The 24,581-nt window shown below is 42.2% G+C and overlaps 1 protein-coding gene across 4 annotated transcripts in view; it reads right to left on the minus strand.

The window, feature by feature from the left end:
- The window catches only part of ADIPOQ (adiponectin, C1Q and collagen domain containing), a 114,039-nt gene that overhangs the window by 60,248 nt on the left and 29,210 nt on the right, over positions 1-24,581 (minus strand). For 2 of the 4 annotated variants that reach the window (XM_069617867.1, XM_069617870.1), the window contains exon 2: positions 685-939. In XM_069617867.1, the coding sequence (XP_069473968.1) occupies positions 685-939 (255 nt within the window). Of the gene's footprint in view, positions 1-684; positions 940-15,093; positions 15,246-24,020; positions 24,133-24,256; positions 24,361-24,581 lie in introns of all 4 variants that reach the window. The other 2 variants (XM_069617869.1, XM_069617868.1) reach the window with 2 other exon arrangements.

Genomic DNA, 24,581 nt, shown 5'->3' on the forward strand with positions numbered 1-24,581 from the left:
TATCCTGCACACTAGCTCAGTCAGATTCTGGGCAAAGATGGGCCAGGGGATTGGGAATTTGTTGGGACATGTTCCGTCGCACTGAGACCTACATGGTGAGCGCAACTGATCTGTGCTGCCTTGCAAGACATCATGGATCCGTTTCTATCACATGCAGTTAACATAGCAGACAGGTATAACAACAGGGGCCCATCTGAGGATCCCTCTGTAGCTTTAAAACAACTGCTCATACAGCTCTGTCAGAAGCATTATTCTCCCTACGCGCGATCTCCACGTTTGGGGAGTATCCATACAGTACCAGTGTAAAAGTACATTTGTCATCTCCAGAAAGCTCTTTCAGCCACGAAATCATAACAAAAGCTTTTAACCTGATTCTGCTTCTTCAAGACATTTCACAAGCATAATACCAATAGTCTGGCAGAACTGGCATTAACAATGGGCATGGTGGTGAGATGTGAGGGTCAGGGGTTCTCAGATGCACCAAAGCTGTGGAACCAGCTGTGTATGGAAACCAGAACTGTCCCATCTCTGATGGCTGCCAGTAAGGTAATTAAACAGCTCCCTTTGACCTCAGTTGCCTGTCATGAGATCCATGTTCTCTTCTCCTGCACTGAACATATCAAGCAGGGATTAGGTGCACAGCACAAACTGCAAACCCTGTACACAAATAAGCAGAGAGCGTACCTTGTTCTCCCTTCTCCCCCTTCTCGCCATCCTTCCCATCTCTGCCGTCTCTTCCTGCAACACCATTGTGGCCAGGATAGCCAGGGGCTCCTCCCATCCAATTGGCACAGGGTCCTCTAGGCCCCTGAGTGTCTGAGGGATCCTTGGATGAAGGGTCATCATGTTGCAGCTCTCCTAGGTACTTTTCTGCATGGCCCAACTTGGCAACTAGGAGCAGACACACAACGAGGCTTGCGAAAAACTTCATGCTGAGCCCTGGGAAAGACATAAATCAAACATTTTGTAATATAAAATGGCTTTACACCCTAATCTATATGTCTACTTTCTTTGTTGTGGGATGAAAGACATTTTATTCATTGAATTTGTTAGCTATCAGTAACATGTTTTATTTGAGGTAAATGGTTAAGCTGCGCGGCTGAATGAAGCATGTGCTGTAGAAATCTATTGGTGATAGGCACACAAGCTCTTTTAGCCTGACTCAGCCTTTTATCATTCCAAGGATGATAAGAATGAGTACCTAGATGTGTATCATTTTCACTTTGTTTATTGCAGAGTGCTGTGTTCTTCAGGTGCTACATAGCAAACAAATACATCTTATACTAACACCGTTTACATCAAATGTAGCTTTATCCAACTAGTGGAGGTGCAGAAGTAAGGCTCGGACACAATGGTTGTATGTTTCTGGGTAGAAACCTTTATTAAATGAAAAAGGGTTGGAAACTGCCTCTCTGTCCATAAAACTAAGAAAGGTTTCCCTGCCTAAGGAAATTGTCAGAATATCCAAAGTCTGTCCCTGATGTGTCTCAAAAAGCCCACAATAGCCTAAACCTACTGTGCAAGGACACCCTATTCCTAATGTAAAGTGTTCTGTGTAGATCTAAGCAACAGAAAAGTTCCCAGTCATTTGGGTAATCACAAGTGGCAAAAATAAAGACATGTTGAAAACTGCAGGTCTCCAAGGTTAGGGCTATGTTCCTTTCCCTTAGATTCCTTCTTTTACTGCTTCTCTCCCTCTGGCGCCCTTCAGGCCTATTCCTGCTTATGTAAATGTCAATAGGCAATTCACAAGAATATGCTCCTTATGCTTCTCCTGTTTATCCCACCCACTTGGCACACTCCTTTTGCCCAAGCATAGGATTTATTTGCACAATGTATTGTTCACTTATTTTGGGTGCAGGTCCCAGACTCGCAGTATTCCGAAATAGGTTTTTTTCATGCCAAGCCAATGTCCTCTCGTGGACTGTCCCTCTTTTGGGTGTAAGTCACAGACTTGCACTATAACTGTTTGGGTCACTCTCCTGCCAAGCAGTTATCTTTTCATAAACTTCTTATTTGGGTGCAGGTCCCAGACACGCAATGTGCAAATTGGCTTGGTATACTCACCTCCCAAACTTTCATCCTCTCAAGTACTGTCACTCTTTGGGTGGGAGTCCGAGACTCGTAATATTCACAGTTGCTTGGTTTACTCTCATGCCAGGCAACTTTCCTAACGTGAAATTTCTCTGTTTGGGTGCAGGTCCCAGACTCGCATTATTCTATTTGGCTTTGTTTCAGCTTCTCATATGGATGCAGGTCCCAGACTTGCACTTCATTCCCAGGGTCCCAAACCCTCTTGACCCAGCTTCCACCTTCACCCTCTTCCTCCCCCAGACCTCTGGCACCACTCGTACAGACTGTGTACTTGGTTGCTTCTCTCTGGTAGGTACCCGGGTTTCCCGAGTGTCTGCTGCATCTCAGGAGGCTATGGTAACACATTCAGGGCTTTGTCACAGTCGCCAGCGGCTTTCCTCATGTCTGTTTCTCCCTCGGCGGTGCTCCCTCTCTCCTGGACGCTTTGCTGGTGCGATGGATGCCCAGAGGTTCCACACTGTAGCAGCGCGAGGAGCAGTCCTTGTCACTGAGACCTCGCTCGCGTTCTCCTCCTCTGCTCTCGGCTTCCCTCCTGCTCGCTCTCATCCCTTTCGCCACTGCACAGCTTGCCGGTTTCCTCAGAGGAGGATTGCTCTCCTGCATCTTAAATGTGGGATGTTTACACTCCTGCATTGGAAAAGTGAGTCGCTCTGGGCCAATCACATTAACTGAGAAGCTAGAGCGCTCACTCTCGTCCTCTTCTTCGTCTCATTCATCGAGAAGCTAGAGTGCTCATTCCGTTTCTCCATAGCGATCCTTGGACTCCTGGTCATCTTCTTCTCAGTACATTACATAGAGTCAGATATAATATACTTAGCAATTCCTAAGGTTTGAATCTTGTCAAGTCTATTATGTTGACTAACTTCACCATAACAGAAATTGGCCTCATCAAAAGTAGGGAGGGGCGTATTGAACATTGGGGGCATACTGTGTTCTCTGAACATGATCATCCCTAATCCCATAAGGAGGTTCCTCCATCATGTGATCCTCCCTTGGCGCACTACCCCCAGGGGGACTATTGCACTGTGGACGCACCACCCTGGCCCCATGGGAAAGATCTCCCCCTAGGGGAGAAGGGATGACATCCTCAGATTCGTCACATCCCCCACCATAGGGGAGAACGGGCCCCTCTCATCCATCCCATCCTCTCTCTCTGTAGCTGCATATCTTCAATTCGCCCACATTATTTCTTGTCATTTCACCCCTGTGTCTCATTTTATTTTCTTCTGTGGCGACCTCCTGAATAACCAGTTCTCTTGGAGATATTCTGCTCTCTGGCAACAATATTACCAGGGCAGGATTTTTGATGGCAACATTATTGAGGTAAGATTTTGGAAAGAGGCATTTTTCAAAGCAAACTGTTTCTATCTTTCCAGCCGCTCTGTAAAACACCTTCCAGGCACAACAGAACAGGACACAGACATGAAGTTTGAGGTTACAAACAGATCTAGCAGCAAATAAATGACCTATTGGACCAGCTAATCAGTTTCCGACAAAAAAAATTATACTCATAAATGCTATTCAAGCTGTTTTCTGAACAGCAGGACTTGTGTAAAGGTTAGATAAGGAGTCAGGCTCTGTAACTCTTGTCCTATCTGAACATACCCTTAACTTCAACTGATGCTCATATTCTTGGCCCAAAAGTGTTGGCACAGTGTTTCAAATGTTGTCTACGTTTGTTAGTTTATCGCCCCTGTTCCTCATTTTAATGTAACCACAATGCATGTAGATCCTCGTCCTGTCCCTCCATCAGTCAAGCACAGTGCTCCCTTTCTTTTTGGGGAATAGGTGTTTGCTATTAAAATGCCACGAAGGAAAAATATAAATGATACTATCAAATGTCTTGATGGGATAACTGAGTGTTTGGACTGTTGACCCATTTAGTATGAAAATGCAGTTGTTTTCAGAGTGACCATATACATTTGTAAATATTCAAATTAATAATATGTAAATGTTTGGTAGTGGGTCTATTGCTCGACCAAAAACTCCTTGAATTTATTTGCTATGTTTTGTGCTAGATTTTTACCACCAAAATGTATATTGTGGGTTGGGGTAAGGCAATATTTGCGGGGGTGGCTGTGGGCGGTCTCTCCTCATATTCTATGGTTAAAAAATGAAAGCAAAAGAAACGAGCAAAAGAGTTTTTTTCGAGCCATAAACATGCATCCAAATGTTTCTCATACATCTTCATTGTGGAGATCCTGAAAACCCGGCTGAATTTCACTACTTAGCAGGTGGATGAGCCCAGCCCAGAGGGACGCATGCATCAGTGAAGCTGGATAATGAAGTGAACGAGCTCAAAATAAAGTATTATTACAACAATATGTTATAGAATGTGCCACAACATCTCATTACATTTAATGTAAGCGAGCATGCATTTATTTATTTTTTCCAACGAAAGACACCAATCAGAAATGCATGGGCATTAGTGAAATATGGCAAAGCATTTATTTTTCGAGCCTTTGAGAATAGAAAGCAACATATACATTACTAAATATTAATTGAGTTCTGAACTGAAGAACTGGATAGTCATAGGATAGGCCTGCAATGCAGTGACCGGAGTTATTTTAGCGTTAAACTGTGCCCCAATAGATAAAGAGGTCATTACAGTCTTTTGGGCTCTCAGGAAAAAAACGTTTTCAAGAGTGTACAAACAGCCAGTCCAAACACTCCTCGATGAAATTCCATGAGGTTGGTTTCTATGCACAGTTTCAACTAATTAGAAAGTTGATAGAGAATTTTCAGGACTTTGCGTACTGGGAAATTGTGGAAAAAAGCAAGTAATCTGATTCACCATGAAGAAGCATTGAGTGTTGGGAGACAAAGAGAAAGCACCCCAAGAATGTCCTATTAAAACATCTCTAGAAGTTACATTTATTGAAATAAAAGCTGTCTAAATAGCATCAGCCAACTGTTTGCTGTTTCCTTTGCAGGAGAGTTCAGCTGTGGTCCACGTTGACAGGTTATCATCCCCGTGTTTCCCCGACTTACTTGCCTAAATCCAACCTATCGCTGGTAATTCATGTAGACAAATAGAGATTTACCTGACCATGTTTAAAAATCACAAAATTCTGAGTTTTGATACCTCTTATTGGACTAACTGAGAATATTATGCTGTGATGGAAAAAGCATTAGCTTTCGAAAGTCTCAAAGACCTTCTTGATCAGATCTTAAAAGACAGAAGTGAGGGGAGAGGCACATTCTGGGAGTGCATTGAATGCAGTGCTCTGATCTGATCATCTTAACCAGCAGTTGTAAATGTACAGCATCGAAACCTTAACTTGCAGACAAAGCAGTTAGAAAACAGCGCACTGTTCAGGACATACTTGCATTTACATCATTTAGACACTCCATTCATTTGTGCTTTCCCACTTATTTTCTTTACATAGGAAATATGTCCCGGAGTGTAGAGTTTTAAAAAAACAGATGGGCCAGGTTTTTATTGTGTATTCAATTCGTTTTACAGGTACCATTGCATTGCCGAAAACCTCTGCACCAAAATGTAACATTTCCAAGTACTGACTGCTTGTTCTGAAGGTTCAGTGCTGGCTGGCTGTAGTCGTTGTAACATTTAATAGTTCACAAAAAAAGATTTTACGCCGCTGTGCAAAGTAGTTGGTCATTTCTTTTACAAATGGGCGCAAACACTGTCCGAACTTTGTCTTGGCAAGGGAATATGTTTTCTAGCATGTACATGAAATCAAGAAGTACATTACTAGTGTTTTTATGTTATGTTACCTGATGGAGTTGGCTTCCATAGTTTGCAGTAGTGAGACACAAAACCCATGTCTCTTTTCAAACCTCTGAGCATTGCCATATTGTTCTGTGTCTTGTATTTTGGAGATCCCCCTTCAGTACCCAAACTGATATGATATGATGTGGCATTTATAACGCTCCTGTTCACAAATGTTTCTGATAGGTCTTTTAGTGTATGTCCATCTTGAGTGAAGTGATGTCCTGCCAGTGTTTCTATTTCATGGTTCGAGATAGTATGTCTGTGTAGGTTCATTCTTCTGTGCAGTTCCGGGTGGATTTCACCTATGTACTTTCCTAGTGGACATTTCTTGCATTTGATGAGGTTCCTTGAGCCGGCAGTCTTCAGTTCTGTGGGGCTGTCATAGCGAATTCAGTACAGATGTGTTGGCAGGGTTTGCATCTCCTCGTGTTGCATGGGTACTTTCCAGGTCCCATTTGTCCTTGATCCATTGGTAATGTGCTTCTGGTCAGAGACTGTGATAGATTGTTTGGTTGCTTGTATGCAATCAAGGGGGGGGAGGGATTCATTGAAAATGGCCTTTAGTTCTTCTCTGCTGAATACCGGTGGTAGGGCCTTAACAATTCTGTTCAGTTGTGTTAATGCTGGGTGATAGTTTACCACTAGGTGTATTTGTTCTGTATTTCTGCTTCCTCTGTATTTTAGCAGGTTCTCCCTTGGAATTTTCAGTGCATGGTCTCACTCCCTCTTAATCTATCTTTTGTGTGTCCCTTTTGCAGAAACGATGTATGAGTGCAGCAAGTCCCCTTGGTGAAGCATATGTATTGGTACCTGATTGCCTGGCTGTAAATGACAGATCCTTGTGTGTGGCTCTGATGAAAGCTTGTCCTTTGCAGTTACTTGTTCTTGTTTGAGGGTGTCTGGCATACAGCTGTTTCTAGCCGACCAGTTCTTCCCTAAGAGATAGTGGGCCTCATTATGAGTTAGCTGGTCTGGATTTAACAGTGCCGGTAAAACTGTACCAGCACAGTTTTCCGGACCGGCTAACTCTGACTTAAGTGGCTGTGTGGTGTTACACCCACCAGGTCTGACCTGGCGGGTGTAACGCCACTGACCACACACGGACGTGGAAACACCGGCACCATTACCGCATGGTGCCAGTGTTTCCACTGCCCCCATCCCCGTGGCGGAAATGGGGAGTAACGGAATGTCGGCTCCGGAAATTACCCGGTGATTCCGGCAAGTCTGGAGCCTGTAAATCCCCATGAGTTCGGCGGCATCCTGCTGGTTATACCGGGACAGCTACCACCAGACTCGTAATGAGGCCCAGTGTTATTGGAATTCAGAAAATGTATGTTCATTTTGGAATCACCCATAGTACATGTAGCGTGGTGGTGGAAGCTATTGATTGATTCATGGAATTGTTTGAATCTTCACCACCTTTCCAAAAAATCGTGAAAATGTTGTTGATGTATCACACGCATGTTTGTGGTCTCAGAGATTGTTGTAGGAACTCTTCCTTGAGGTCTGCCATAAACAGGTTCATAGATTGAGGCACCGCTTTCTTGCCCATGACCTTTCCAGTGTTTTGTAGGTATCCAGTAAAATAAAGTGTTGTTTGTGTGCGAGTATGAATCTCATGAAGCCTGTTATCACTCAGATTGGTGTGTCTATCTTGTTAGTCATTTTTTACAGAAATCTCAGTCAGCTATTCGGACTTCAGATGGAATGTTGAAGTAGAGTGAGGTGACATCCAATGTTGCCGGGAGTGCATTAGTTGGTATACACCCAATCTCTCAAGTCTCCTGAGGGAGCGTGTAGTGTCCTGTACAAAACCTTTGTGGCCATTACTAAACGATTCAAGATAGACTCAATGTAGCCAGATACCGGTTTGGGTATTGTGTTCATGCCAGAGATGTTCGGGCAGCATTTATTATCTGGTTTATTCATTTCCTTCATCAATAAATATAATGTCCCAGGAATTGGTTTGTCTGGATTGAGGCTTTGAATGTGTTCACCAATATTATTGGGCATGACTTGACAATTTGTTCCAGGACATTTTTGTTCTCCACAATATGGCCATCACTAAGTTAATTGTAGTAATTTGTGTCAAGGAGTTACCTTTATAATTCTGTTTTTTGTATTTGACTATATCCATGATCACAACAGCCCCAGCCATGCCTGCTGTTTTGATTATGATTTACTTGTTTGCCTGGAGTGTTTGTATGGCCTTTCCCTCTTTTTTGGGCTTATTTTTGACTGTCCACTGCTTGTTGAGCATGTCATAATTTACACGTGTTCTAAGGCAATAAATTTAAGTTTAACGTTTTGGGTTCTGGCCAAAAGGGGGAGACTAGTTTGAGTGTGTTTTGTGGCATCATTATCAGTGGTAGTTTTCTGTGCATTGTTCTATCCATGGAAATAGTCTTCCGATGTAACTGTTTTATGTAGTCTTCAATTTCGCAGCAAAATTGAATTTTGTCCAGTTCCAAATTGGTTCAGAATGTCAGCTCCTTCCCTTACCAAAGTCGAATACTACATTTACTATTTAACTTGTATTTTTTATAGCATTCAAAGACTATATTTAGTCCTTTTTAGTATCCCATAGTATTTGTTTTAAGCTGCATACTATAGGAAGACTATTCAGCGTGCTGAATACTAGTCGATTACTCAGAGAATAGTAAACAAATACTTGCTTCTAGTCTTTTAGTCTTCATTTAGTATTGAATACTGCATTACTACTGTTGACCACTACTGAGAAGATAAAATAAGATGAAAATAAGATCTTCCATTTCAATGAGTGTCTCTGACTGTGAATTGATGTTCAGAGAAGTTGATGTTATGTTGTTTTAATAGCGTTCAAACTCAGGGGTATCAGAGCACTCTGCTACATCAAAATAGTATTCTGTTGCCAGCAATATGGACTGAAGTAAATGTTAAATATGGATAGCTTTAGTCCTTTCATAAGTAGGGCCTTATTACATTGAAATTTCAGATTGTAAGGCAAATCCTTCCAAATGTTGGCATATTGCTCAGAAAAACTCTGTCTGCCAGCAGAAAACAGCTAAAATCTTGGTGCAACCAGATGCAGAGTATTGGTGGAGCTTAAAGTTCGAGTCAGAGTATAGAGTTTGCTTCTTATTTTTAGATATTGAGGAGTCTTACCATAAATACATTTAAGTGGGGTCAGTATGCACCAAATTCTGGCCATGCCAGGGAGCAAGGAGCCATTGGAGTCTGCAGAGAATAGGGTTTATGTGGTGTGGGATCTAAACCCTGATTGACACTTACCCATCAATGTATAGGTTTCCAGGAAATCTTGAAACTGGATGCTAACTACTTTTTAAAAATTATTTTTGTTCAATAATGTTCTGTTCCATGAGCGCTTAAAGTAGTGGGAATAATGCCTGTAGTAAGTGATTCATGTATCATACTTAACAGAAATGGTAGACTATGATCAATACATTCCTGTATGATCTGTGTGTGGCAAAGGTTACCTGGGCAAAATGTGGCTCTAACAGAAATAACTATTTGTTGTAGATGTTCTATAGAAATGTATCTAAAATTATAGTGTGGTATGGTAGGATGAAGAGCAGTTGTAATTGGCGTAGATTGGCCTATTATAGAAGCTTATTATAGAAGCTTGACTTGAGTTTCTAGTTAGGTCACTCTTGCTTTCCATCGTAGATTGAATATCTTGTAGTAAATACTAAGTCTACCACATCACAGGGATCTTTCAACCCTTACATTATCATATTATCTGGTCTTCAGGACAAAATAACAATCTACAGAGTACTTAGAAACATAATGGCAAGAAATGCATAGCATTCTGTCTTAAGGAATACAAAGACAAAGCGAAAGTAATGGATTTTTAGAGTAATTTTTTAAAGGAGCTAAAGGTTTGGCTAAAAGTACCCCTATTGTATTTTTTTGGGTTAATAATTATTCTTGATTTCTTGATTTCCACCTAGATTGCTCAGTGAGCTAAACAATTGCCCAGGCATCTATGTTGAGCCTGCATGACAGAGGCTTGAATTCTGGCAGTTGTGACTCTGTGTTTCATCCCTTAGAGATTGACTAATTATTTACCATTTAAGTCGCTAATAATAACACTTACTATTACAGTGCTAAGGGCTCTATCACAAGGTTGGTGGTATCCCAGTGGTAAATCTGCTGGAATACCACCAACACAAATAGTCTGGCAACTCGGTCTGGCACTATTACTGCTGGATCCTGAGTTGGAGTAAGGCTGTAAGTCCCCACTTTTGTAAGAGTCCATAGGACTCTATGGGGCTTGCTTGGCACTATTACTGCAGCGCAGTTTGCAACCTGGTTATAGTGCTGCAAATGGGCGGAAGGTGGAGGTTTTTACCTCCAGCAAATAACTGGAGGTAAACCTCCCACTTTCTGCCCAAACTCGGAATTGGGCGGCATGGTAACGCAGCGGTAATAGCGTTACAGCTGCATTTGTACTGCTGCGCCCAACTCCTGATGACCCCCTTAGAAATCTAACGTGGTGCGCTACATACACATGACTGTTAAGCAATATTTAACATATCGGCATGAAGTGAGAAGTATAACATTGAAATGCACGGATAGAAATGCCTTTTGTGGAATTACATCACTTAACGGAGCGTTAAGACACCTTGAAAATGTTTTGAATAGGTAGGGTTTTGCTCGATTCTCGTTGGAATGGATGCATATTGAAAAATATGTTTCAGCACTCTTGCTCAGAAATATATTCTAGAAATAATAAGCATCCGCTTAAAAGGTATAATGAGTTTGTAGGCAAGACCCAGCCTTCAACTGTTTGCAAAGCAGTTTGATGCTGTCCTTTTGAAAAAGATGGATGAAGCTGGAGTTTGGCCAAACGGATCTAGCAGAGGGAAGGGGAGCATGGAACTTAGAGCCAACATTGGAGACTGGACAAACATGGCGGGAGAGTAGATCAAACATTGAAGCATTTTATTTATGGCTTTGAAAACATGTGTCTTCAGAGAAATTGAAGCTCCTGAACTTCAAGGGCTTTGCGATATTGAGCAAGCTTTGTCCTGGGAATTGCATGGAAAAGAGGACTGAGCTTCAAGGGCAGTATTATGTTATAGGTGTTAGTATTACATTATTGCCACATTGGGAAATCCGGAGTACACGTTTTTAAAATGGTTGCATGCTCTGTTTCTGTATTTGGACTGCTATGTATCTGCTGCTAAATTGTCTGTAAGGACGTTGCGTTGTTAATGTAGTGTCAAAACGTATTGTCAAAGGCAATACATGAAAAAGAAAAAATAGCAACACAAATGAACACGCACAGAGAAAGAGGTTCACTGCAAGAGGTGACATTTTACGAGTAGCAGCAGCGTAACATGAATGATGCCATGTAGAATAATATGCACAGGCGATCTGCTGGCATACTAGGCCACCCACACAGCGGGCCCCATTGACACACACTACTCAACATAAGTGCAGGCCCACATTGAGTATGTGGAAACTGAGGTGTAACTTGCAGAAAGTCATTTAGATTTCAGGCTTATACGATAAACATTGCATATTTCCATATTTCTACGGGGGGGGGGTGGAGGTGTGTGTGGTTTATTAAAATCACAAAGAGGTTGGGGTAATGCCTACCTTGCCTGATGCCAAGGTGGGATTTCCCTACCTAACTAAAACTAATGATAGTCTGTGACCGGAAGTCCAAAACCTATACTTGCCCTCACATCCATTTGTTCAAACTGTGTAGGGATGTCAGCATCAGCTGAAAAAAGTGCTCAAACTAAAGGTCAAAGCTTCTTCCAGCTCTTGGTCCCAAAGGGGCTCGCCCTTCCCCAGGATCCCAAATAGTTCACTTTCACAAAGGGGTCCCCTTTCCCTAGCTTTCAAGTCTCTCTCTGTTTTCACAACACAATTGCTTGGGATTCTTCCCAGCATTCAGACTTTTTGGCTCTTTCATCAATTTCATAAAGTTCAACTATTTCAGTTCACAATGTACAGGTTTCTCTGGATATTCAACCATAAATGTATAGATGAGTCAAGTGGCTTCTCTTTAGTATGGTGTACTCGGTCTAGGCACAGTTGTCGCACCACGCGGTCCACCCATTACAGGTCACGCAACCGACAAACCTAATTGGCTTCTTTTCCACAGTTACATCACCACTGCTTCAGCTAAACAGTGGTATTGGACTTAGATTCTTTTTAACACTTGTTTTGCCACAATTCACTTGTTGGAGTATCAGCCTTTCTCCTATTGTTTCCTCAGTTTCAACTTGCAACTTGTACAGTTCCTCTTTTCCTTATGCCTCTTGCCAATGCTTGTTTTCTTTCAACTTGTACGATTCACAGTTCTTTAAATTTATTACTAATGCTTGCTTTCTTTAATTTTCATAATTCACAGTTCCTTTGTATCAGGGAATGCTTTTCTCCACGTTCCACTTGTGTGGCATTCGCTCATTATTACTTTCCTTTTATTCGTATTCAAAATTGCAGCTCATTCATATCCAAAACAATGTAATTGCAAATTCCCAGTTCATTCTCGTGCTGGGAATTTGCACCCTGCTAACAGGCTTCTCATTCAATTTCAAGTTTTCATGTTTACTACGTTTCTGGCCCCCTCCGAGGCCTTCCCAATTTTGCTACAGTTCGGTATTCACAAGCCGCTACTTTCATCACATTATCGTAGCTGTTAAACATCAGTGTTTTACAATTGCTGTACCGGCAACCGCATTGCCTCCACTGTCATTCGCTCACACCAAAGCGCACCAATCTTTCTTTACCATGTGGCTTGCAGCACAGTGTTCAGGAGTCATTCAGCCTCAATTGACTCACCGGGAATGTTGTCTTTGTGTGCACTTCTCCGCTTCGGTTGGTCCTTCTTTGCTGCAGCATTTCCCGGCTCGGCAAGCCCCTAGTCCTGGGCTCCAACACCTTGGGTTACCAGTGAGGGGGTCCTCTTGACTCCAGGAGGTCGGAAGCCTAACCCTGCCATCGGAGACCTTCTGACAATGCCAGCCACACTCTGCTTCCGCTGCAGCGACTCTGCAGCACCTCAGCGCATCGGACACGCTTCTCTCTGCCTTTTCCTCCGGGTTCTCTGTCTGCAAGCACCTTCTAACCTTCTGCTTCTCCCTTCACAATTAGCCTCACCTGAGCAGGCCATTTATACCGCCCCTTTGGTTCCAGGTGCAGGCCATTGAAATTGAATTCACAACAGTCTTGGTACTCGGCTTCCCTCTTCCTTGTCTCAGTACCAGAGTGGTGGTTGGGTATGTCTGAGTTAGTAAAGGATGAATGTAAGTTCCTATGTGGTCTCTTCCTCGTCTAAGTACCAGAGTGGTATATATTGGGAGATGGTTTTCTAACACAATAGGGAAGGGATTGGAAATATCCCTTAAAAGTCTGGGGGACATTTGATTCTTTATGAAAGGGAAATGGGGGATACTGTGTCTCATCCAAGGGTGCCTCATCCCCACTCCCCAAGTCTCCTCCCACCAGGTGATCCTCCCTTGCATTTCCACCCCCAGGTTCGGGATCCAAGAGCGATGGCCTTTACCTGGCTACCTGGGTGGAGGATATTTTGGGTAAAGAAGTGAGGACACCCTCAGATTCCTCACAGCATATAGCATAACACATACCCAGAAAAATGTGTGTCTGTTTGCATGTAGAAACATTTAATTTTTTAATATGTGATTTCCTATAACAAATGGTTTTGATGTTAGGTATCTATGATGATTTGAATACACGTTGGGTCAAACCCATAGGAAAACGTTCTGTGGATCAGGCCCATTGTGTTCAACGATCTGGAATGCAGTCTGTCGTAAATGAAGTTGGAGCTTAGGAGAGTGCAGGAGGGAGCTTGCAGGTTAGAAGCTTACTGGTCCACTGAAGCTCCTTCCATGCAAGGTTGACACAGTTCCCCCATTACAAGTCTTCAGTGAGCAGGTAAGAGTTATCAGTAAGACAAGGGGAACATCCACGGGTGCACCCTCTCCTTGGCAGGTCAGGGTCCAACTTACACTGGCAGTAAATTCACCCAAGACATGTGCATATTATTCATACAGCATCACCCAAACATTCTCTCCCACACAGTGGGAGTCTTTTCCTGTAAGCAACCGACACTGTCTATACGTCACACACTGGAACTGAAACCTGCATTCAAATAATAATTAACTGACCAGTTTCTACAGTAAGCTAGGGCTCTCCCCGTGATACGACTAAGAAATGGTGGAAGCATTAGTTTGACCTCCCACATTCTAATTAATTCCTGTGTTAATGATTCAAACAAAGTTAATGGCATGGGGGAGGCATATTCTTCCCCCAAAGTGGATACTTTCGGGGGACCTTTAATTCTGCATTTCTATATTCAGAGTCGGCAGAAACTTTTTAAGAAAACGCGCACTACATTGGAAAATATGCATATGTACAACTCTGCCATTGAATATCGTGTGTGAAGGTGTCCCAGAATGCTAAGTGAGAAACAACACCATTTGAGGACCTGTGTGTTGGGTATCCCCCTCTCGTAGGTTTTCCTCACTGTATCGAGTTCTCAATCGTTGCCGGTTTAAACCCCCACATTCATATATGTTGAAATGGGAAGAGGATTTGAATATTCCCGTTGGAGACCTTACATGGTATAATGTGTGTACTAGAGCTAGTAAATCATCCAGGTCTGTGTTGTTGAAAGAAGTTGCTATTTCAATGGTATCTCACTCCTGTACGACTCCCTAAGATGGACCCTGCTATCTCAAACCAATGCTGGAGGTGTGTGCAGGATCCAGGGACCCTCTTCTATATATGGTGGTCCTATTTGCTGATCCAATCCTATAGGAAAGAGATTCTAGCTCAGATTAAGCGGATTAGTGGGACAGAGGAACCCTTGGTGGTATTGTTGGGAGATGAAGATCTCGAGGGGCACTACAAGCTGACAGCAACGTCAGCCAAATTTCTGATGCATTTCCTGGGTGCTGCCAGGGTAGTTCTGGCGCGTAACTGGAAATCCCCTAATGCGCCCGACATAAGAGAATGGTGGGTCAAAATATTGTTTGTCGTAGCTATGTGTAAGATCGAAGCCACCCTTATGGGCGAAATGTCCAAATTTCTTGCAGAATGGGAACCTTTCATTCAGTTTATAGCTCAGAATGACAATCCTCCTCTCTATTATAAGCCAACCGATATGATGTCTTCTGCATTGTTGTGATGCTTTATGCCCTATGTTGTTTATGTCTACCCATTGCTATTGCTATTGGACTGTTAATCTCCAGTGCCGAATAATGTGTGCTCTTTGGGCTGCTTACCTTTTCATTTGTTTCCCTTCATCTTGTGCCGTGCTGTAATAGGCTCGATTTTTCTGTTTGGGGTCCTGGAACATCCGACTATGAAGCTATTTCTTCGTTCAATGATATCATGCATTTTTCTAATATGCCTGTTGTGATATTGTTCTGTGACTCTGTTTTCAATAAAAGAAAAAGCGTACATATGTTTACATTAAATTGTTTAGCTAATTCCTGGATATGTGCCTGGTCACATCTTGGAAATTATGACATTGTCCATTTCTAATATGTGGATGGCATAAAGGAAGCTACCTGCTTGACAAATATAGTGTGTTACATTTTTTTAAACAGGGCTATACCACATCATGGCTATCAAATGACCAAGGTGGTATGAAAGAATGCAAGTGCAGATATAAAAATGTACAGAAACTATTTCTGTTTCTATGGGAAAATCAAGAATGCCTTCTACATTGGGATTTCAAATTGCTAGTCGTACCTCAAGAATCTGAGCGAGATGTTTACTATTTTATATTACTATATATGCAAAAAGCGTTTGGATGCAGGGTAGGCACTGCACGTGCCACTTTGAAGGCTGGCAACAGTACTGTTCCCAGTCTTCCCGCTTTTGTGTAACCTTTTAGGTTACAATACTCACCATTATGTATGCTCACCCTCAAACTCTGAACTAACCACAACCATACCTCTACCACACACACTTCACAACACCCAACATGAAACCAAACCAGGCACAACCATACCTCAACACCACATGACGGCTACCAACCGAAAATGCCCCAATGGTCAGTAACTGGTTTCTCTGAACTGAAGCTGCCAACAGCACATCAAAGCTCTCTTGCTCTTCTCCCTCTCGATCCGTCTAACATACCCCCCAACCCTCCTTCCATTGAAGATCCACCAGAGTGCCAAGGGGCCATGGAAGTGGCAACAGTGCACGGTACAAGACTTAGTAACATTAACAATTGGGAACCTAGCCATGGCTGGGCTGCCTTGGCCCATACCCTTAGCATCAGCTTTAGTTCCAGGGTTAGATAATTAATCTGCCTCCTTGGCATTTTTTGCCAGATGTTTGCTTAGTGTGATACAGAAGGAAGTGTTTTGTGTCTTGCAACAGTGACTGGTTTTGTTCTTAGATAAATAGAGGCAGGTAGCTACCCACCAACACTAAGTTGGTTAAGCAAACATAACAGTTCAGGCCTCAAAATGGTGATAAAGGATGAACGAGTTGAGAGGTTCGACCACTATCTTTTTCAGGGATTGAAAGTCCTGGATTGCCTGTCGATTGCAGGAGCGTTGAAATGAAAGGCGGAAGGAGAAGAATTCTGGGAAGTCTTTGCCTTCTACTGAGATAGTATTGTATTGTATTGTATTGTCTATTTATAGAGCACACCAGGCCTTAAGGAATCTGGGCGCTATAAAGGTTTCTTGGTTACAGGTTGCAGACAATAATGACACTTAGAAGCATGAATGCAGAAACATTACATACTGATAAAGATTTGTAGTAACGGAGGATATGTACAGTAATATATAGTAATATACAAACATATCGTACGTTATGCAATCATAAGTAGGGGATTAGAGCATCAAGAAGGCTAGGACAGAAATAGTCAATTGACAGCAGAGTGTAGCCATCTCTTAGCGCATGAAGGTATGCGACTCTTCAGACACAGAGTCAGAGGAGGATAGGGTAGAAAAGAAGTATAAAGGGTGGACGAGGATACGATTGATAAGAAGGAGGTGATGGGTGACAAAAGTCAGGAATGGCCATGTAGAAGACATCATCAGGGGCAAGAAAAATAGTCTGAGACGAGAATGGGCAAGGATAGGATGAGTGAGCAAATGATATGTAAAGAGAGTATGGGGAAGGGGAGGAGAAATGAGATGAAGATGCAAGGGTGATACGAGGATTGGTGACATGAGGTTAAGGTGAGGGTTTGTGACACACAGTGAATTGGCTGTGGCTGAGATGAGTGTGACTGAGGCCAGGCAATGCTGCTTGAGGCAATGAAATGTAAAGCAAAAGTCCATATGCTGGTGAGGGGTAAACATAAAAGCCCTATTTCTATTTTGTGAGCACAGTGCCAATTTGTAGACACAGGACTGAACCGTTTTATGTGCATTTCTTTGTTGCACTTTTATAACCATTATGCAATGCTGTGTTGCTTCATATTTGCATAGCGCTTTATTGCCATTGTTATGGCTTCAAAGTATTGAATGGCCCTTCAACAGACCAAAGTCTGTAAACGAATTTAATAAAAAAAAAGCCATTACATTGCAGGCAACTACCATTTATAATTTCAACAACTGTTGAATTATTAGCAGAGATGACTAGTGTAGCAGGCCTTATAATAGCCATAGTATAAAGACTTTGCAGGTGTGGTGTAATTGCTGGCTCAGCGATTCTGTGACAGCTGGCCAGAAATTATTGTAGGACTCCGCCATATTCTATGGGGTTTAGTGCTAAAGGTGGAACAGGGGTTTAAAAATAAAGCCCAAGGGCAACTGTCTACAGCTTAGAGCACTGCTGTAATTTACATGGAGAATACAAGTACAATATAAAACATGCAATCACATGCAAGTGAAGTGCGCGTTAGTCATATACGTCAAAGATACATTCAATGCATGTCTGTGTGCCAGGGAGTATTTGGGAATAACCAGACATATGTGACATTCAAAGGACAAATAACTGGCATTAGCCATATGTGCATAGAGTATGATGAATGCAAACAATGCAATACAACCATGTTTTAGTTTAGCGGTTGTTGAGATGAAATATAGATATCGGTGTTTTAACAAGAAGCAAATGTAATCGAAGGAAGTAACAAGAGCTTCCCTTATTGGCTGCAAGACCATTCAAGGAGGCTGTTACTAGTGCAATGGTGGTATTACGTTAAGTCATGTTGTGGAGGCGTGATATCCTTGAGGTGTACACAAGAGTCCCTGGGAGTTGTGGGGCTACTAACCAAATAATCATATTGAATCTCCTACTGCTGATGGCCGGTGGGGTATTTGGTAAAGCCAACACTGGTAACACAGGGGTCAGATCCAGAAATTGGCGGTGTGCTGAATGATGCTGGGAGGGAGACTAAAAAATGAGAGTTTGACAGAAAGTATCTCCCTCACCCAGAGCCATGCCAGATTGGCCTCAGGTGGAGAAAAGAGAGCGAATGTTGCCCTTGTATCTTGTGAATAAGCCAGTGGAATTCACTAAGAGAAAATTACATTGCAGTCAAGGTTGTAAAATGATGCATGGCAGGCTGGCTAAGCCAAAGTGAAGCTCTAAAGTGCAGACAAACACACACACACACACACACACACACTTACAATTACCCCCAAAGCCTGCAGAGAGCCAAGTTCTATAGACTAGAAATCTGGGAGGAACTGCAGGCACTCTTAAATTAGGGTGGCTTTGCGTCTGTGGCTTCAGTGGGAGATAGGCCCTGTAACGGCATGCCTGGAATATCTTGAGGCATACTAGAAGCTTTATAGGGATGGTAATGATTGTGTGGGAGGTTGGGTTCCTCTTGGTTGAAGGGTGGACTCTACTGTGAATTAATCTGCATAATTAATCTCCAGCCTTGTCTCTGCATCATAACATGGGCTGCAGTTACTTTGTGCTCTTAATAGACAGAGGCAGCATCACCTTTGGTTCATGAATGGTTGTAGAGTCTACTTTTTCAGATCTGCATTGGGTGATGTGACCCTTTACCTGAACTGAGTGCTGCTAACATGTATTATTTAATTATTTGGGGTGTGTGGAGTGCTACATGTCACCTTTCCGCAATTTAACAACCCTTGTGCGCCTTGTAGAAAGTGACATGACATTGCAAATGTGGCATGACATAACATGTTATATCATATCATACTTGTATAACAAAACTGCTGTTATGTCAAAAAATTAGGATCGGGTGGGAAATTAAATGAACACATAGATAAAAACGAAAAAAGAGTGCAACTCTCCTAAAAGAAAAAATGGTGTGCAACTAAATCGAAACTTGAAAGGAAGAATTCAAATAAAATGCCAAAATGAAAGGAAGTGGAAGTCCAACAGGTCTGTCAGGGGAGTACAGGTTGGGAACACCTCTATCAGGGAAAACTAGGGGGGCAAAAATTGGGATTCTCACTATTTTTCAAATCTATGATTGCACGCCGGTGCGATTGCATTAAAATCTGTCAAAACACACATTTATTTCCTCCACTGCAGACACCCAGACCTGTGTACCTCGCTGGCAAAAGCATAAATAGAAAAGGGACAGAATCTATGCCGGTAAATCCTTTGCAAACCCTTTTGAAACTCAGATGGGATTACATTAAATCCTATGAACCCCACATTTATTTTCACCAAGTCTGTCACCCAGAATAGACCTTTTTCATGCAGCAGGGAGATGCCAATTGTAGTCCATTCACTCAAAATATTTTAAAAACCTCTTTCCTTCAAGGGATTTGGAGCACACAGACACGCATGCGTTTATTTTTGTGTGGCCAGATGGTATCCAAGAAACCTTTACACTTTGCTCACATTGGTGATGGTGTCATCTTGACATCTGGGGGTGTCCAGTCAACTCGTTGAAAAAAAACTGGTCGACTGCAATTTGGTCGACGCAATTTGGTCCAAAACCAAATGGTCGAATTATTTTTTTTATTTATATATTTATTTTTCGGGTTTTCGTTTAGTTAAAAAAAGGGGTTTTTAGAGAAAAAAGGGGGTTGGGGGGAGGGGGGAACCCCCCCCAAAAAAAAAAAAGGGTTAAAATAAAAATAAAAAAAAATTTCGACCATTTGGTTTTCGACCAAATTGGTTCGACCATTTGTCTGGTCGACCAATTTTTTTCGACGAAATGTCTGGCAACCCATCTGGGCCTGTCAATATGCATACCAGGCCAATTAGGCTTACCTAGGAAAACCTAACAAAGTTATATCTTTTGGGTTACTTGCATCTTCCAAGCTTCCCTGCAGTTTGGGAACCCATTGTTAGCGAGACATAAGTCCTGTATTATTTGTAAAGCTTGGTCAATAATGAGCTCATATTTTTGAGAGGCGAATTGATTGTCTGGAGGATATTATTCAACCAATGTCTGTCTAGTTTCTGTGGGTTCTTTTAGCTTTGGTGCTCAAAGGAAGACAGCATGCAGGGAGAACACGCAGCACGCATGCACATACAACCAAGTTAGACATGCATGGAAGCAGAAGGTTGGAAGATAAGTAGAAGACTGTCTTTCAGACGCCCTGTCGTCATTCGGACCGTTGTTTAATTCCCTCTGGTCTATGCAACGCTCTAGCAGATGTTCAGATATCCGTGGATTCATTTCTTTCTGATATTTTGAGTCATGTATTAGCTACGTATTTAGATGATATTCTGATCAGCTTATCTTTATGGGAGCTTCATGGGCCTTTACACAGCATTTTGGATCGCTTGTGCAGGAACCGTCTACAGACTAAACCAGAAACGTGTGTGTTTGAGAAGCAAGAGTGGCAAGGATCTCCGGTGTCTGCTTTCTTTGAGTAGGCCACCTGTGGCTCCAAAGGAGGAGACAGCTGTTTTGAAGGATGTATGCTAACTGACCTTTTCACAATTGACCTCAGGAAAATTGACCTTGGGAGAATTGACCTAATTTAAAAGGTCAATTAGGACATATATGCAGGGGGGAACCCCCTGCAGCCCCCCACCCAATCCAAAAAACCCTGCAACCTCCCACCCAATCCCCTTATATTATTTGTAATGCAAAACCACCCCATACATATATAAAATAACTAAAATAATATAAAGTTCAATTGTGCAGAAGGTCAATTAGGACCACTATAATTAGGTCAGTTAGGCCCAAGGGGCAATTATAAAAGGTCAATGAGGGTAATACCATTTTGAAATGGTCTGCCCCAGGGGACTTTTAAGGAAACCAAAGATGTTTTGGGGCTTTCAAATTTGTATACACCGTTCCTTAAGAATATTCTAATGTTCATGTTAGGCTTCGAGTTTATTGACGACTGAAGGTGTTGTAAAAGGGGTTTAGTTGGGATGAGTGAGCTAAGAATGGCCTTAAAGCTGTACAAATTCTTAAACAACTGAGCCCTATTGTGCTGGTATGGCTCTCAGAGTCCTTTCATCCTATAGACATTGCTCTGAAGGGCCTATTAGCTTGGGTTTGTTGCACGTTCACTGTGATGACCTTGCAGAGCATCATTTCTTCACTCCATCTCACATGCTTACTTCCGTTCCGCATAATTATTCAGTGAATGAACAGGAATGATTGGCCCTGAAAGAGGGTTACTCTGATTGGAGGCATTTGTTGCCGAGACCTCAGACTCCCTTTCAAACCCAAGCTAACCATCTTGCCTGGCACGTACGTCAGCAGGGGCAGTGTTGAACATACTGACAGTTATGGTGGGCATAACTTGTTTATGCAGTATGTCTTATTCATTAGCTGGATTGCAGGTACAGATAACGTTATAGTGGATGCTTCGTCTACAAGTTACTTGATGCTGGTGGAAGAGGAAGCTTCACCCCAACAGTACATGTGCATAAGCAGATAGTTGGTTTAGCCATTTCCTTTCTTGCCAGATTAAGACAGGTTTTAATAGTTGGTCCTGGATGGGAAAGGGAAGAATGTCTGTTGGCAAAATGTAATTGGAGTATTCCGTCCATAATTCTGCTCCACTTGTGGACCAGGTTTTCCACCGATTACGCTGCTTTGGGAGGTACAAATGTATTGCAGATGTGTATCATAGAGCATATTTAGTATTCTGACACATTCCAAATAGTTTTAAACGAAAAGTATCAACATGGAGCATGGACAAGCATCAAGTCTTTCCCTTTAATTGCTAAGAGATTGCAAACTTCTCCAGAAAGATGTACTCAAGTCGTAGCTGCTAAATTGTGAATTCCTGCTCCAATTATTGAGATTTCCTATATCAGACGGATCTGAGCATTCAGAGAAAAGTGGGAAACTTGTAGAGAGTTTAAGAACTGTAGATGAAACCATGAAGGCTGGTTGTGACACTGTTGAAATGGGAGTTTAAAACATGCCATCCTGGCATCAGGGCCAGCAAGGTCTTGGGCCAGAGTGTCTGGATTAGTTCCAGCTGCATGGGAATAAGCGGCAGTGTGACATATGATATGATAGGTTATTTATAACACACTTAATACCCAGAGGTTTCCAAGCATGGACTCGGGTATTGAACCTGTGTTGCTCCGTGTCGTCTTGCTTGGAAGGCTGGCCTGTTGCCCCTGAGCTATCCTCCCGAGACGTGAAGTAGGAATAGGGCCAAAGCAACCACTAGTCAAACTAGTCAGTTGCCTAGGATGGCACGTTAGAGGGCGGCATTTAGGCAAAAACATGAAGGGTGACTTTGGTTTGCCTCATTGTGCATCAAGATAAAAAAGAGTCAGTAGACCTCAGATAGGAATGGGCGCAGTTTGGAGGCACTGGAGTGGCCTTTCACACATCAGGGTCAAGGGCTGGGAGAAGTACAGACTACCTGGCTCCTCTTCCAGAAGCAGCAACCTGATTGCCGGCTCTGACACCTTCCTGACCAAAGGCTTACAGTTACAGTCTGTCTTCCTTTTCCATGGCTCTTCTCCCAACTGCAGCTCGACCGCCCTCAGCTTCACTATGCTAGGCCTTTTCTCCTCCGGATACACAAGGAACCTGGCATGGGGCCGACATGCTCGCAGCCCTGGCGAATTACAGATCTGGGGACCTCCTTCATCACTCTGCACATAGAACAACAAGTGGTGCAAGGGCAGCCAAGTTGAACTGCACATGTGTCCGTTGAGTGCCTGATATCTTTTTGTCTGGCCTTGCTGTGATCAATTCCATGGCAGTAGAGCAGCTGCTTCAGCCTTTGAAACGTGACATTAATTAAATAAATCAGATTGTTTGCTTTAACTGTACCTATTGTGTTTAAATGCCTTGCTGTGTCTATGGCCCTCATTATGAGGTTTTAAGTAATGGGTAATCCCTCTTTTTTGATAACGGGGGGTCTGATCTGAAGGAAGGGACAATCTTTAGAGAAAACAAGTGAGAATCAGATCGACTACCCCTCTCTTTTAGTCTTGTATGGAACTTAGGAGAGAGTATCAGGAAACCTAACTGTATCAATGATTAGGAAATCGCCAGCGGAGAAAAAATTGCACTGAACAATTCAAATTGTAACAAGGGTTCTGTCTCTTTAATAGTCATAAAACGTTTTTAAAAAACCAACATTTGTGAAATAACACTCAATCATACCACTCATTCTACATACATCTCATCTAACAGGGGAATTCTAAAGTGAATCTAAATCTTTATAGACATAACATTGCTATTTGAAATGTGCATTTGTGACAGAGGAAAAAACCATTTGTTTTTCCTAGAACAGTCGACATATGTTTCGGCCCGTTGTGATGTACCACTTTTGTCAACGGTGGTCATCCAAATAAATGTAAGGCCATCTTCAGGACGCCAATTGCTTTGTAGTTGATCAATCTTGATCCCCATTTAGTACATACACACATCTGCAAAATAATTTTTCATATATCAATGTAAATATATTCATCTTATATAAGACTTTGCTGTAAAACATTTGTTTTTGTAAAATGAAAACGACAGACCAAGGTGCATATCTCCCTAAAAACTCAATTTAAGAGCGATGGCTAGTTGTATATTGTGCTAAACCTACCTTTACCCCACTAAGACCATCTTAAGCTATTTAGACTATTGAGAAAATATACAGTCAAACGATGTCTCTAAACTGTACTACTACTTTCGTCTTGGGTTGGTGTCACTTAATGGGACCCTGTGATCTAAATTCTTTTTAGACCATTTGCCAGATTTCGAAATATATTGAATACACTTACAACTACTTTCGTATTGGGTTGATGTCACTTAATGAGACCCTGTGATCTAAATTCTCTTTAAACAATTTGCGAAATTACAAAATATTTTGAATAAACTTACATGTACACGTTCTATGTGACTGGAATTCTTCGTTTGTCTCGCTTGTCTGAGCTTGTTGCATTTGAATCTTCAAGCGCAGGTGTGTTTGGATTGCGCTCTATGATGCTTGTACCTAAAATTAATTAAAGGAACTCTTTAAAGAAAGCGCCTATGGATAATTTAGTATCGCTATTTAAATATATTACAGTTCGTCACTGGCCTCTTTTAATAGAGTGAAAAAAAGGGTAATGACTTACAAATTAGCATCCGCTGTTGATAGTTGTTAATGCCTTAGTGGAAAGTTGCCGGATGTCTTCTAGTAGTTTAAGCTGGACTGAAGGGCTGTGAGTAGATTAGTTACCTGTGGTAAAAAACACCGAAGCTAAGTTAGCCCGAAAGCACTTCAATGTGTGAAAAAACAATTGTACGAATGTTCGTAAAATAGAAGCTCTATTGAGGCTGAGAGGCACGCAAACATTGCAAGTGTCTTTATTATTGTTTTGAAATCCATTGTTGCCACAACCCATCGGTTTTTATGCCGTTGGTATTAAGTGTGCCCTGAAGCTGTTTGCTAGCCAACAT

Source organism: Ambystoma mexicanum, chromosome 10, assembly GCF_040938575.1.
Source record: "Ambystoma mexicanum isolate Mex_15411 chromosome 10, UKY_AmexF1_1, whole genome shotgun sequence".
Taxonomy (NCBI): domain Eukaryota; kingdom Metazoa; phylum Chordata; class Amphibia; order Caudata; family Ambystomatidae; genus Ambystoma; species Ambystoma mexicanum.